We start from the raw sequence: 16347 nt of genomic DNA, 5'->3' as shown, positions 1-16347 counted from the left end.
TGTTCCCCATGAAAAGCTAAAGCAAAGCTGCTTGTTTTTGTTTTTGTTTTTTGTTTTTTTGGTACTGTGATTGAACCTGGGGGTGCTTAACCACTGAGCCACATCCCCAGCCCTTATTTTGTATTACATTTAGAGACAGGGTCTCACTGAGTTGCTTAGGGCCTCACTAAATTGCTGAAGCTGGCTTTGAACTCACAATCCTCATGTCTCAGCCTCCTGAGCCACTGGGTTTACAGTTGTGGGCCCGGCTAAAGCTATTTGTTTGTTTGTTTATTTATTTTTGTGGTGCTGGGGATTGAACCCAGGGATTTGTGCATGTGAAGCAAGCACTCTACCAACTGAGCTATATCCTCAGCCCTAGAGGTATTTTTTTAAAGCTAAATTTTTCCATTTGTGGAGTCAAGAACCTGGTGTGAAGGCAAACTGCTGCCCTTTCCTTCTTTGCTTTTGAATCTTCTAGTGACCAAGTACTAAAAGGGGTAGATGGAAAAGCCCAGCTCATGAATGACATTTAAAAGAAGGAAGTGCAAAGCACTGCATTTTAACAAGAGAACTGGACTGCAAAGGGTGATGGAGCCTGCCTGGGTGAATAGGCCCAATGTATCAAGATCGGTGATACCGAGAGGCCCAGATGCTGTGGTCTGGTTCCGGAAGCCATAGTTTACATTATTTTTGTTTATAATTTGAACAGGGATCAGATTTTGAGGAGAGGGTTCTAGGGACTGAACTCAGAACTTTGTGTGTACTAAGCACACATACTGCCACTGAGCTATAACCTGAGCCAATACAGGGGGCAGAACTTTACTTGCTGAAAGGTACTTTATCATGACTGTGGCTGCCTGATGATCAAATTTTTGCAAATTGTTTGCAAAGTCAGTAGTGGACTAATTGGTCCCCTTTTTAAAGGTTTCACATTATGTCTCATTACCGGCCAATCTCAATCAATAGAGGGAGCATTCAAGACTTGACACAGTCCCACTATATACCCATTTCTCTCCCTCCAGTGACAGTATGGACACTATTGTGGACAGCCTCTTCTTGGTGCCATGTAGCCAGTTCAAACTGATGGAAGGGCATGTGTCTTGAGCCTTGGAGGAAGTGCTGCTACTCCCCCTTTTCAGCTGCCTTTTCTTATTTCTGTCACTTAAAAGTGTTTTTTTTTTTCCTGAGTATGTTTGAAATTGTCATCACTGTGTAGTCCTCTCCTCCTTTTCTTGTTCTTTACTCCTATCCCACCCCTGCCAGCCCCAGCAGCATATACATATCCATCTATACTAGCAATAAATCTTTTAGTATTTTTTTTCCTTTGTGATAACTGGGGGTTAGACCCAGAGCCTTGTGTGTGCTAGGCAAGCACTCTACCACTGAGACACATCTCAGCCTCATGGTTTAGTATTAATGAAGTACATACCTAGAAGAAAACATTGAAGCTCACCAGGCAGATTTCTGCAGGCATTTATTTGCCTCTGCCCTATCCAGTAGCTGAATTTTTATTTGTACCCTTTATTTCTCAATTCCTAGTGAAAAGTTAGGGTGGCTATTCCCTTGGGGCTTTTAGGCCCCCGTTATCAGTTCTCCTACAGCTTACAGTTTTAGAGATGGGGAGGGCGGAGATGGGGAAGTGGTGGCAAAGTAAGGGGAGTGTTAGGGGGTTCGTGGTTTCTAAGAGGTACAAGCTGTAGGCATAAAATTACTGTAATTTGTTTTAAAATTTCTAAATCTGTTTTCTTTATATAAAAAAACTGCAGTTAGTGAACTGACACTGTTAAATAAGTTGAAGTGTACAAATGTATACATAAAATACAAGCCCTCCAACTGCCTAATCACAGACATAAAATAATTCTCTTGCTTTTAATGTAGTTTTTATCTTTGATTAATGAAATGTATTACAGTGTTGAAACTTTAGAGAAGTTTGATACTTTGTCCTTTTAGTTAGTACAAAGAAATCAGGAATAATGGCATAATTTCATTTAGGAAAATTATTAAGTTCATGATTTTTTATTTTTAAGATTCTTTTGTGGAGAGCAACTATATTTTTCAACTACCTTTTTCTTTTTCTATTGCTTTTATACTGCTTTCCTTGAAATGAAAGGCAAGCATCAAGTGTTGGTTTTATCCTGTGGCTTCATTTTGGAAATTCTCTTTCTCCCCGTCAAGATACCCCCTGAAGTCTGTCTGGTGGCATGTTGCATGGCCAGGTATTCCATATGGGAAGTCCATTTTAGTGAAAAGAAGAGAGGATAGTCTATTAAGTGAGTGAATGAATAAGTCTGTGGAGTTGAATAAGAATAATTTGTTCTCTCTAATAACTAATGGTCCTCATTATCCTACTGCAAAATGTGTATCATTTTTCAGAAACCCATGCAAGAGTATTGCTATTGGGTTTAAATAAAGCAAAAATTTTACTCTTTTTCCATCTATGAATAGGAAAAAATATAGTATTACTCTTCTTATACAATAGCCCTATGGGAAACATGGCCACTAAAACTTGGAAATCTTAGCTTTTGTTCTCCAGACTGTAGGTTTTTCTTTCTCTCTTGTTCTAGTGGAAGCTCCCTATGTTCTGTGGATGAAATATTCACAGTGTGCTCAAACATCCAGTCTTCTGTACTTAGCAAACCAGGCTAGTGATGAGAATAGTCTAAAAGTTCATTCTTGAATTTCATATTTTAATAAACTTATATTTCATGCATACCAGTACTTAGAATTATATATAATATCTTTCCTCCAATGAGTGATGAATTGCACAATAACTGTAAAATACATTTCTTTATAATCAGTGATAAAATTTCAGGTATTTGGCTATCAAGACATTTTTCTCATTGTTCCTGAGAAATTATTGATGTTTAAAGAATCTGAAAATTTAGAATTTAATGTCTGAAAACAGTGCTTAAGGCAAGACAGAACACACTTAATCCAGTGTGTTCCTGGGTTAAATTGAAAAAAAAAATCCTTTTTGAATGGTCCACACCATTTAAGTTACAAAAAGTAGTTTTTATCAATAGTCAAGGTCTAGTAATATCTTCTAAGAATTAAATGCAGTAGGCTAAGCAATGATTGGGGGAACTTTTGACAGACCCAGGGACATAACACCTACAAAAAAAGAGAGTGGCTAGAGTAGAATGATGCCACTAACAGTTGCCTCAGGTATTACTCTGTCAATAAACAATTTTGCCTTTTTTCATGATTAAGCTTTTACAAGAGGATCCCATTAAAATAAGTTATGCTTCATGTATGTATAATATGTCAAAATACACTTCACTGTCATGCATATCTAAAAAGAATGAAGAAAAAAATAATGTACATATAGAGCCATCATTTCAAAAACATAAAACGTTCTTAATTGTAAAAACTTAAAAACTAACGCCACACCAAATGCATGATAGGATGTTAAGGGAAGTCTTGAGAACTCATAAGAACCTCCTATTACGGGATGGAGTACCATCCCAAGCACATCATCCAGTGGCTCATGCTCCCAAGCTAGTCTACTTTTGTATTAACTGAACTAATTCTATAGTTCTGCTGTACCCAGCATCATAATAGGCACTGTGAAGGACACAAAGTTGACTCAGCTATGGATTTTTTACTTAAATTATGAATCGTTTGATTGATTGTACTGCCATGGGGATGTCTAGTGGACAACATAGTTCATGTCCTGAAAAGGGGGGGGGCGGTTATCAGAGTAAAGAGACATAGAGACCATACCTAGCTGGGGTCACCAATAAAAAGTTTATAAAAGTGAAGACGTTTGGGGCATTGTGTAAATGGACTGTGTAGAGGCCAGTATGCAGTTGGGCTTGAATCTCCACAGGGCTAATCCATTCTGTCTCAGCTACTCTCTGCAGCTCTTTAGAGAATTCACAGAGAGCCTCTTCGGTGGTGTCAGTTGCACAACTTGCACCTCAATTATGCAAGGTTTTTCTATCTCAGTAGTATACAGCACTGAGAGCCACCAGTGACATTAATCCCTTAATGTAAGCAGTGAGACCTGAGAATTTTGAACCAAACCAGAGCATTCTAAAATATTATTTTAATTATGTATGCCAAAATGACACTTATCAAGATTGTGTTGCTTAGGCTGGGTATGTAGTTTGTGGTAGAGCATTTGCCTAGCATGCTCAAGGCCTCAGTTTCTATCCCATTACTGCCAAGGGGAAAAAAAAGATTGTGTTGCTTACAGATAAATTACTTAGACATAATAAAAAAGCTGAATACAACATTATACATACATATTTAAACTATATTATATATTATGAATAAGACATAGGGTTAAGGTGGTGGATTATAAGTAACCCTTTGCTGACTAAATATTAATACCCATATTTTAATATTAAAAATAACAGTTTTTACAAAGAAGGACAATAACAATTACTAACTCACTTGCTGTCTCCTTCCCCCGCTACATCTGCCAAGATGGCTGGAAGAGAAGATGGCTTTGTTGTGAGACAAGCAATCAATCTTTGATCTATTGTTTAATTTATTTGCCAAATATTTTTTAGCATAAAGTTATCTATATTTTCTCAGGTTTAAAAAGAAATAAGGTACTTCTAAAGTGTTTCTTGCTCCAGGATACAGATTGAGCATTGCTAATCTAAAATGCTCAAGAATCTAAAGCCTTTTTAATCAGAAACATGATGCCACAGTGAAAAATTACCTAACCTCATGTAATGAGTCATATTCAAAACACAGGCACACTAAAAATATTGTATAAAATTATGTATTGAGCTGTTTATATAAGGTGTATATGAATTGGGAATTTATCCCCAAGAATCTCATTTTGTATGTGCAGATATTCTAAAATCCAAAAATATCTGAAATCTGAAACATTTCTGGTCCAAAGCATTTTAAATAAGGGATATTCAACTTGTATACATTTCAAAAAGTTAAAATTCATATTCAGGGCTATCATCAAGGGCATTAAAAAGTTGAGGTCATAAGAATAGTGCCCATCGGGAATTTTTTTCTGTCAAGATTTTGGGAATAACAGGGTACACACCTATAATCCCAGTGGCTTGAGAGGCTGAGGCAGGAGGATTGTGAGTTCAAATCCAGCCTCAGCAATTTAGTGAGGCTGTCAGCAACTTTGCAAGACCGTTTCTAAATAAAATACAAAAAAGGGTTGGGGATGTGGTTAAGTGCCCCTGGGTTCAATCCCTGGTACCAAAAAAAAATTTGGCAATTGTCTTCTCTAGTACAAATTATGGGTGTTTATTTAATCCAAAGGTTTTGCTATTATTTCTTTTTAAAATACTAAGAAGTTTTGCATTTTCTGAGTATTATTTATTTGAGTTTATTTTTTTATTATGGAGAGGCTTCTTTTTGGTGTGAAAAGCAATTTGTGTTGCCTGCCATTTGCCATTTGTACAGCAAATTGTTTAAGTTGAATCTATGGTATTTTAAAAACTTTTATGGGGGCTGGGGATGTGGCTCAAGCGGTAGCGCACTTGCCTGGCATGCATGCGGCCCGGATTCGATCCTCAGCACCACATACAAACAAAGATGTTGTGTCCGCCGAAAACTAAAAAAAATATTAAAAAATCTCTCTCTCTCTCTCTCTCTCTCTCTCTCTCTCTCTCTCTCTCTCTCTCTCTCTCTCATTCTCACTCTCTCTTTAAAAAAAACTTTTATGGAAAAATTTTAAATATGCATGGTAGTAGAAAAATTTTTAAATAAACTTTCAATTTGTCATTATCCACTTTCAGCAATCAACTATGGCCAATCTTATGCCTCTTTCCCACCCTCCCCAATTACTATGAAGTGAATCTTATAATTTTATTTGTAAAGATTTTGTTCCTGCATTTATAAAAAAAATAAAGATTCCCCCTTTCAACATAACCAGAGCATTACCATCATACCATATCAAAAACCCCATAGTTCCTTCTTCATTTCATCACATATGCAGTAAATATTCATGTTTCCCTGATCATACTATGAATGTACTTTTTAAGAAACTCCTTATTTGAATTAGATTATAATCAGTGTCTGTATGATAGTTTATCTCCTTTGTTTTATTCTTTTTTTATTTTTGGATCCTCCCAGTTTATTTGTTAAATGTTTTTTTTTTTTCTGTAGAATTTATCTCATTCTGTAGTTTTCTGATTGCACTGAAGTAGTATCCTTATAGGTGTTCCTTTGTCCCCTGTATTTCCTGGAAACAGATCTAAAAATTTGTAAAGACACACACACACACACACACACACACACACACACACACACACACACACACACACATACACACACTGCAGATATCTCCTAGTTGACTAACTTTCTTTTTCAATATCATTTACATAGAAAATCTTAAGAGTATCATACAGTAAGTTTATCAGGACACAGAGAAAGAACATTCCCATTATCCCAGAATATTGCCTTATGTTCATTCCCATCAAAATCCACTCACAAGAGCTGCTCATCTCATTTCTATCACCATAGATTAATTTTGCCTATTCTAGAATTTTATATAACTGTTTTCCTGCAGCATGTTCTTTTTTTGTGTTGAACTTCTTTCATTTAGTCTACTGTTTTTGAGATCCAACTATCTTGTTGATTGTATCTGAATTCATTTTATTTCATTGGTAGAGTATACCATTTCATTCATTCTGCTGTTGATGGGTGTCTGAATTATTTTCATTTTGAGCTATTATGAATGAAACTACTGTAAGCATTCTTGTATAAGGCATTCACTCTTTAAAAATTCACCATTTTCCTTTAATCATGCTGTTTTTATTTTGTATATTGTCCTGAAAGAAGTCCAAATACTGAGCCTAGATTTATGAAAGAGAAATTATTTACTTTTTTAAATATATTTTTTAGTTGTAGTTGGACATAAGGGCTTTATTTTTTTATTTTTATGTGGTGCTAAGGATTGAACCCAGTGCCTCACACGTGCTAAGCAAGGGCTCTACCACTGAACCACAACGCCAGCCCCAAGAAATTATTTACTTCTTACAGGAAATTTTCACCAAAAAATATTCACAATAAAATCCATTAATTAGCTTTCCTAGCTTAAATGATTTGTATTACAAACACATGCTTGGGAATACCAGGTACTTCTTTACTAATTTAGGATTTCATTTATTTAGAATTTTTCTCTCTCCACTTGCATGAACATATATATCTAACTGGCTTTACTGTAGTCATTTGCAGTTGTGTTAATAGAAACTTATCTTTGGAGAAAGGGAAATATATGATCAAATGCATCAGTGTCCCATCCATTTGCCTTGAGTTATGAACATTTGAAATACTCCATTGGGAATAGTAACAGGCAAACATTCTAAAAACAGGCATGTAGCTTACAATGTTTATTTAGAAAGTGCAGTGGTAGAAAAATAATTTTGTGCCAAATGTCACAGGGAATGTGTGATCAGACTGTGGTGATCTTAAGTAAAAACAGTACTTCTAAACTCATCCACCCCAATGCCTGTGATGTTACTTTCTATAAATACTTCTTGAAACATGAGAGTCTTGATCCTGTTGCCAAAATAATGTGAGATCCTAGAAATTTTCTAATTATAAATGACAGTATTTTAATTTCATTCCAGTACTGCTTCTGTCCCTCCCATCCCAGCACAAGTGACTCAATCACTGCAAGTCACAGGATTGAATTAAAGCATACGCCTTTCCTGCTTATTGTGGGGGAAACCACACCTGTTCTTCTGCCAGATGACTGATTTTCCAAAGCCCAAGCAGGTTACTCCTTCCTTTATTCTGTGCCTGACCAAATTATTCAAGTCACTTATCAAAAACTACTTTAGTAGAAGTTCCTTTTTTACAATGGGGCATAAAGTTTATTTCTTTAAGCCAGTTGTTCAGAGAAAGCTCTCAGTAGAAGAGGTAAGGAATTTGGAATTCAGTTTTACATGTCTTGCTCAAACACTAATATGTTTATGCATTGTATAGTGAACAGTTTAATATTAATTATGCAGCATATATACACGTAGAGAAAATGTCATGATAAAGGTTTTGTTTTAACATCATTTATGATGGATGTGTTTACTTTTGGAGTGACAATAATTGCAAAGGGAGTTTTATGTAGTGGCTCTGTTTTGCACACTTTAAAATTCAAAATCTCTACCTCTAGGTGGCAGCACTAGATACTTTTTTCCTGTTTTTCGCTTCAACCTTAATGAGTTATGGTATATGCAGTAAAACTTTTAAGTCTTTGAAACTTCGAAATAGGCTGCTATTACCAATTTCATGAGGATTTGGAAAAATTAAAAATTAATTAATTTATATCTTGAATAAGTTTGGGACTCATTGTTTCAAAAACAAATTCAAAAACATCAGGAATGATGCTTAGTTTTTTCAATGTGGCACATATGTTTTCTTAATTTAATTTAGCCCTGTTTGGTTTGCTCCTGAATTCATAGTTGTTCTTCCAATAAAATCACCTTTAAATGATGTTTTTCATTCAAGCAACTTGTATAGGGATCGTTAATACCTAATACTTTAAGGTAATTACAGTTTCTTTATCCTTTATATATTTTTTTAAATAAAAGACACTATACCTTTCTTTTATTTATTTATTTTTTGTGGTGCTGAGGATCAAACCTAGTGCCTTGAATGTGCTAGGCGACTGCTCTACTGCTGAACCACAACCCCAGCCCCCTTTCTTTATATTTTTAAAATTTTACCATTGAACTGGGTTGGGGCTATATAGAATTCAGTGGTAGAACCCTTGCCTGGCATGTGCAAGACCCTAGATTTGATCCACAGCACTGAAAACAGAACTATGGCCAACAGAATACTAAGATTGCAACCTCTCCCCCTGAAATAAATCAGTTTGAAAATAAATCTGAAGTAATTAGCTATGTCAGTTGTTTTGTTCCTGCCATGGGAAGATAGAAGTATTGGTGGAAATGGACATTTACAGTAGACCTTTCATAAGGCCTAATACCTTCTCATAATTTTCAGCTAGTCATTGGGCATTTCTCTTTACTATCGAGATGGGTCCTATCCACTTTTGACTTACTCGGTGGCCAGGCTGCCCTGGGCCAGCCATGCAGTTTTGTGCACTCAGGTTCACTAAGTGAGCCAGGGCTGGTGGAGAGTGGTAGAGAGCAGCTCCTATAGCTTCCTTTTTACCGGCCAGTCAGTTTTATATATGTGTAAGCCAGCATTGTTTCATTCCTTGATTTTCAGACTGTGAAAGAAGCTAGAAAAATCTTACTTATTTTCTGATTAGTACTGGCCAGGGAAGTTGATTGATATTCATACAGTCAGTGAAAAGGTGAAGCTGCTTTCTCATAATTGCAAAAAAGCAAGGCATTATGTGAATTGGATTCACAACTAGAGTTTAATGAATTAGCAACAGTTACTCTTTGCCACAGAGAAGAAATGGCCTCATTCATGAGCATGGTCTCTCACTCAGTTCTGTTGCCTCTCCTTATCTTTAAATGTGAGGGTATGTACTCCCACATATTTCACTAATTTTTTGTTTCTCTAAGGGATAGGTAACTTAGAAAATACATAATGAGTTTGGGAGCCAAGTGACATGTTATAGTACTCTGTCTCTGATGAATAGTTTTTCAAATTATTCTGAATGTGTATTCTTTTTAAATTAACTTTTACTGGTACATTATAGTTATGAATATTATTGGGATTCATTGTCGTGTTTGTGCATGCACCTAACATAATTTGTACAAGGAATTGAACCCTGGGGTTTTCCTACCATTAAGCTACATGCCCAACCTTTTTTATCTTTTGAGATAGGGTCTTACTAAATTGCCCAGGCTGGCCTTGTGCTTGCAGTCCTCCTGCCTCAGCCTCTTGGGTGGCTGGGATTACAGACATTTACCATCACACCCAGCTTTGAACATGTGGTTTTTATTGTATACTATCATTTTAGGAAATACTTTAATTCCTACAAAGAGTAGCTATTAACTTCACATGTAGCATGAGCGGGTGTTTCATGTATTTTTCTAAATACATAATCTGGAGTGAATTCAGTCTGCATTAAGTTCATTAATTATTTTTTCATTCAATCATTAATTATTTTTTCATTCAAATCACATTTATTGAGAGCTTACCATACTTTAGGTACCAGTGAACTAGATTTGTTCTTTATTATCTCATTTGAACTTGAAGACTGTATGGTCAGTGACATTACCTCAGTTTTGCAGGTGAGAAATTTCAGACTGCATCTCACTCATCTTCTTTGTTTGGCATCTTTCCACTGTGTAAGAATTTGCCTTAAGTACTTCATAATTAGTAGATGTCATTCAGTGACTGACCAAAGAGGATTTAGGATTTCATCACTGAATTCTGAATACATCTGTTGGATTATGTACCTATGCAGCTGTTGATAGCTATAAAATAATTTTTAGATATTTGGTATCTAAAATTTGGTATTTTTGAACTTTGAGCTCAGTTACTATTTTAGATTACTTATTTACATTTATACTAAAATAAATATGATGGCTTTCTTTAGATTTCCAAAAGATTAGATAGAACTTCAGGGATTGCTCTGAGAGTTTCAAGAAAATAATGTGGTGTGGGATAATTACCTTTAATATAAATTTAAATAGTAAATTTTGACAGATATGCTTTGAACAAGGAAAAATTAGCCTAATTTTTTTTTCTTGAAATAGTTTGTGAAAACAAAGTAGCATAAACTATGCATGGATTGATTTGTGTTGTTCAATTAAAATATGAAAATATATTTGGTTTCAAGATTGTCAGAGATGTTTTGGCCCATAAATCTGTAGATCCATTGTTTTTTGCACATATTTTAAATTTCTGAATTCCAAACACCAAAAAAAACAAGCAATGTTGCATTTTGCCTCAGATGCTGCTACTGAATTTTAACCACTGAATTAGATTGCAACCTACATGCTGTTAACTACTGAGCCAAGATGAAATCGACCACTGCATTGAAATCAGGGTTAGCAGTTGTATCTGCACTTGAAGAGGTTGTAATGACAGTGAATTTGTTTTCTTTAATGGGATCTTTATTCTGTTTTTAGTTTTAATGGTGACATTTTGATTTTAAGAGTATTTCTTAATAAGAACACACATTTATTTGTAGTCTTTTTACTGTAACTTTAAGAAAATACTAAAACATTCTATAAAATAGTTGCTTCTGAACAGACATCCTGTGGCATATGACTGCATTCTGTTGTTGCAGTTACTTGTTTGATTTATAAAGTAATCTCTTATAAAAAGAGAAATCAATTGTCCATATGATCTTGAGTTCAAATGGTTGTGCATGTGTGTATATGAATTTAAAATCTTTTTTTTATGAGAGTTTTCTTCTTTGAGGTAGTTTTTGGATAAATGCTCTTCTAATTTTGTTTTTTTTTCTTTTACATTCATAGGACTAGACCCCACCCAATTTAGAGTTCATCATTATCATAAAGATGAAGAGAATGATGTTCTACTTGGTGGCCCAGCACAGCTCACTGATGAAGAGAAATACAGAGACTGTGAAAAATTCAAATGTCCATGTCCTACATGTGGAACGGAAAATATTTATGATAATGTCTTTGATGGCTCGGTTAGTTATTTCTTTTAGTTAGTTTCCTTTGATTTTATGGTTGATCTAGTATAAACCTCCCCCCTTCTCTATAGGATATGGAAAAGGGGAAAAAAACCCACTTACACATTGATTTTGTGCTTTTAAGGAATTTTCGCATCATATGAATTCTGCCCTCACAACTCACTTTATTTCTACTTAAAAATGCATAATTGAACATGATTAAATATTGTTTTTGCCTTCCTAGAGTATTTGACCTTGCTTTTAAAATGGAATCTCTTAGAAATTCTAATTATCTTAAAGTATTTTTATTGTAATTCCTTAATTAGTAACCTGTATTTCCCCACTCCCAACCCCCATTTATTAAGACTTAGAGCAATATTTTCCTTTATCTTAAATCAAGTTAATGGGAACTAAGTGTTTTGGGAAAGTTTTTGTTTATCTTTACACATCCCACTTACCTCCTTTTGACAAAGGTACTTTTCTTATCTTTTCTGCTGTCTTTGCCTATTAGACATTTAAAAAGTCACAGGGAGACATTCCTCTCAAGAAGTACTGCCAAAAAATGTATCATTGACCTTGGATCAGAACTTGAAACTTGGCCAATTTACTTGATTCCACTGCAGTGTTATGCATGTACTAGCCATTGGCAAATGAGAAAGCAGCAGAACCCTGTAAAACCTTGAAACTGAAAGAAAAGACATCCTTTATCTAAATTAAAAGTAATTATTTTAAGTTAATTTGGACAAACAGCAGATGTTTTGCATTTTTTTGAATCAAAACAAAGCAGTCTTTGGAAGCAAGTGCAAGGAAGAGGCAGACACAGATCAGCAATACTTGCTAAATCCTTGAGTTTTGCTTCATTACAGCTGTAAATAAGATAGTTAATTGCATGGAGGCTTGACGACTTGCAGATGGGCTAACTGTGGAAGAGCCGATGTCAAGCTCTAAAATCTCTTCCACCTGGAATTGCTTAGCGTGGCGGGTAGGGTTATGTACCAGATTGGAGTAGGAAACCAAGATGTTTAAGTATCCAGAAGGAAAACAAATGCTCTAGAAACCCCAACAATTTTCCTATATACTACATTTGCTTTGTCTTTGTTTAAAACAAAACATAACACAACAGAATGTTTTTGTCAACTACTAATAGTAATTAAAATTTCTACTACCTCCCTCCCCCAATATGTTTTATTTTTTTGAAAAAATGAAGAAATTTTAGATTTTCCAAACTGATGATAAATGATATTGCTATTGTGGTGCAAAACTTTTATTTTTAGGCTGTATTCTAAAATTAAGTTGACACACTGAAAGCAAACTAATGTCATTAGGGGTTTCAATTTATTTTCAAGTTTAGAATGAATTAATACACAAATTTAAAATTTTGATCATTGTTCCTGAGATGTTTATTTCCAGTAACATTTCATTGGTATTCAGAGGGAAAATTGTTTTAAAAGTCCATTTATGGATAGAGTCTTTCAAGTACTGAATGTAAAATAGTGACTTCAGAATTATCTCTTTGACTTTGTACTCCACCATGATAATGGTAAACGAGTAGAAGATATGCATGACCAAAGGGGTCTTTGGGAGGAACATAGTTGAGAAAATAAAGTTAGAAACTCACCAATACAAGGAATTAAGAATATTGTACACAAAGAAAGCATGCTGTTTTAAAGTACACTAAAAAGTCCTATAACTTGGCAATAATTTTTTGTGTACTCATCTGTCCTGATTTTTATAGGGAACTGATATGGAGCCCAGCTTGTATCGTTGCAGCAACATTGATTGTAAGGCTTCACCTCTGACCTTTACAGTACAGATGAGCAACAAATTGATCATGGACATTAGACGGTGCATTAAAAAGTACTATGATGTAAGTATCCATAATGAAGTTTTTATGTACATGATATATTGAGGTTTAGTACTTATTTTTTTTTTTGGTTTTAATAAAACTATAAAATTTGGAAAGGACTTTGGAGAAAATTCCTGGTGAAATATTATTAATAAAGATATAACAAAGTATGTAATTTTGGCATATTAGCATGACAAATGATTTGATTTTCTCATGGACATTACATCTCTTTCATTAATGAGCTATATTTTAAATAATGAAATTTTGCTTTCAAGAAAAAAAAATGAGAATATAATCAGATTTTTTTTCCATCATTATATAAATAAGGGGTCACTCAAATCTTTGGACAAATGAGGAAAAAATTAATATTACGTATTTTCAAGAAGTAGAGCCATAAGATTATGGGTGGTAATTTTAATAAAGTATCTATTACTGAATTTTTTTTTTTGTGTGTGTGTGTGTGTATATATATATATATATATATATATATATATATATATATATATATATAAATCTGAGCCCCTTTCAAGCTTAATTTTCTGAGAAAATAAAAAATAAATATTTTTAAAATTTAAATGCAATTTGTCTGGGATTTAAAAGAATGCCTATTTTTTAGAAATATATAGTAAAAAATCCCAGAACAGTAACTGAGCTGTCTTCATTAGGAAAAAGCTTTTAAAATAAACATTTAAAAAGACCCCATATTTTCCATTTGATTTTTCTCAGTGTTTCATTATATCATTTGTCATATAAACAAATTTTCTGTTACTTGAAAGTTCATTTTGTCTTTTTTAAAGAAGCTTCATTGACAAAGCAACCTCCCCAACCACCACCACTGCAAATGCTGAGGTTCTTTTTTAGGTAAAAACCATGACTTTTATCAACATCATTCTATACTTCCTACTTTTATGGTAATTAACATGTAACATTAGCATTTTCTTCTTTAGAAACTCATGTGAAATAGTGAGAGATTATTTGCCATAATAATAAGAACACTCATGTAAAAAATGAGCATTAGATATTAGGATGAAGAGTGAAAACAAGAGTTCCAGTATGTGATTTTGGCATAGAATAACTTATCTTTGTGGAGAAAAAAGTAAGTAGGTTTGCCTGAAAATTTAAAAAAATAATAATACTTATGTCTACACGCGAGAAAATCTGAAAAGTTTTAGTGAATAATGCTATGCTGCACTTAATGAACAGTTGGATGGAAATAAAGGTTATCTGTGGGGTCACATTCCACAGTAAATGAAATGTTTAGCACATGAAATGTTAGTCCTTTATTTAGCATGAAGAGCCCAAATCAAAACTATTCAACTTCTCATTTACAGACCCCATTGAGGAAAGTGTGATTCTTGAGACTTGGGAAGAATTCTGAGGTTTTTCTCTGTTTAGTCTATCAAAATCTTTACCATGGAAATGTTAATACTAGAAGAAACTCATCTATTTCCTTCTGAGGAGGAACAGTCTGTTTTGACTAAGTTGAGAATAGGCAGAAAAATGATCTTTTGTATAATTGGAAATGTCTCTGAACAGAAAGATTTATTTCTAACGTAATTGTGTGGTGTGTGTGTGTGTGTGTGTGTGTGTGTGTTTGTGTGTTTGTGTGTGTCTGTTGTTGTTGTTATGGTGGTGGTTATAAAAGTATTTTTCAAGCTAAACAGCCAGCTTTTAGGGATCTAGTTATTTAACACAAAGTTTCTATAGTGTTTGCTCTATCTTCTCCACCATCCATCTCACCAACAGCAAATAACAGTTTTCCTGTAATTAACTGCCCACGTGGTTGACTTTTCTAAGGAATTTTTGATCAGAATAATCCAGTGTCACTCCTGCAGTTGATTGCTTTAACTGTCTTCAAAATTTGGAACTAACTTTCTGATCTGAACTACTTTCTGATCTTAATCATATATGATTGGATGGGAGAGAAATAAATCCATTGTTTTATTTTCATGGTCCTATGCTGAGCAAATGTTTCGAATATTTTTAAGCTCAGAGCTTTTGTACAGAAAGCACATGTACCTTTAGTTTCTCTTTCATTGATAGACCATTCTGTCTCTGACTGATCACAGACCTAAAGGAACTTTTGCCAGTAGAAGGACATGACATTGAGTTCCTTTTGTTATTGTGCCTCAGGTGATGCTGCTTAAGTTCAGTGTGATGTATCATAGTGATGATAATCAAACTGGATACCACAAAAGCAAGTATACTGGAGGCAAGGATATTATTGCTAGTAAGAACTAGGGTTAAATGACTCTTCTTTGAGCTAGTTACCAAAATGTTTTCATTTTAAAATATTATCCTCTATACATAAAAATTATTTATAGTCTGCCAGCAACTTAATATTTTTATTTTAGTCTTAGAATTACTTCAGGGGAAGTCAGCCTACACTGAGAGAAGTAGTCATCTTCAGAAGGAAGGAACTCTAGGAAGATAAGTAGACTTGACCAAACACTATAACCTCCCAAGGAACATAAATCACTAAGAATTAGGTTGTCAAGGAAAAAAAGGACAAATATTTGGAGTAACAAAGTATACTTCTAAATCATTTTAATTTTGGAGAAATATATATTCTCTTTAGTCATCAATAACTAGTACTGACAGAATGATAAGCATGATATAACCCAAATTTTTTAAAGCTTATGTATCTTAGAATTATCAATCTATACCACATCACACTCTTTTAATATTAGCTTCTTTGTTAGGAAAGGAGATGCTTTTCCCCCCCCCTTACCATATAGTGATGATTATATCCTTAGAATTATCATTTCCTAGAACACTTAATTTTTAAAAATACAAATATAAAAGGCACTGAACAAGAATATTTTAGAGCAATATATTAATTTCTTTAGGGAAAAAAACATCGTTTTGGGTTTATCCTGAGATTTGATGAAGTGTTGAAAGACTTTAAGGTAGCACAAAACCTTAATTCAAACTTGATTTCATGGCCTGGTCCTTGTTGATTACTCTGTACCAGGTTACAATAGAACTGGTATTTTTTGAAAATCATAAAGTACCAGCTTAATCTCTG

General features: G+C 34.1%; 1 protein-coding gene across 5 annotated transcripts in view; it reads left to right on the top strand.

The window, feature by feature from the left end:
• Positions 1–16347, top strand: part of Pola1 (DNA polymerase alpha 1, catalytic subunit) — a 310385-nt gene that overhangs the window by 152343 nt on the left and 141695 nt on the right. For 4 of the 5 annotated variants that reach the window (XM_078035011.1, XM_078035013.1, XM_078035012.1 and 1 more), the window contains 2 exons: positions 11313–11491; positions 13209–13340. In XM_078035011.1, coding sequence (XP_077891137.1) covers positions 11313–11491; positions 13209–13340 — 311 coding nt within the window. Of the gene's footprint in view, positions 1–7538; positions 7687–11312; positions 11492–13208; positions 13341–16347 lie in introns of those variants that run through there. The other variant, XR_013431896.1, reaches the window with a different exon arrangement.

This window comes from Ictidomys tridecemlineatus, chromosome X (assembly GCF_052094955.1).
Source record: "Ictidomys tridecemlineatus isolate mIctTri1 chromosome X, mIctTri1.hap1, whole genome shotgun sequence".
In the NCBI taxonomy this organism is placed as follows: Eukaryota; Metazoa; Chordata; class Mammalia; order Rodentia; family Sciuridae; genus Ictidomys; species Ictidomys tridecemlineatus.
This window is presented reverse-complemented; position numbering and strand designations above follow the sequence as displayed.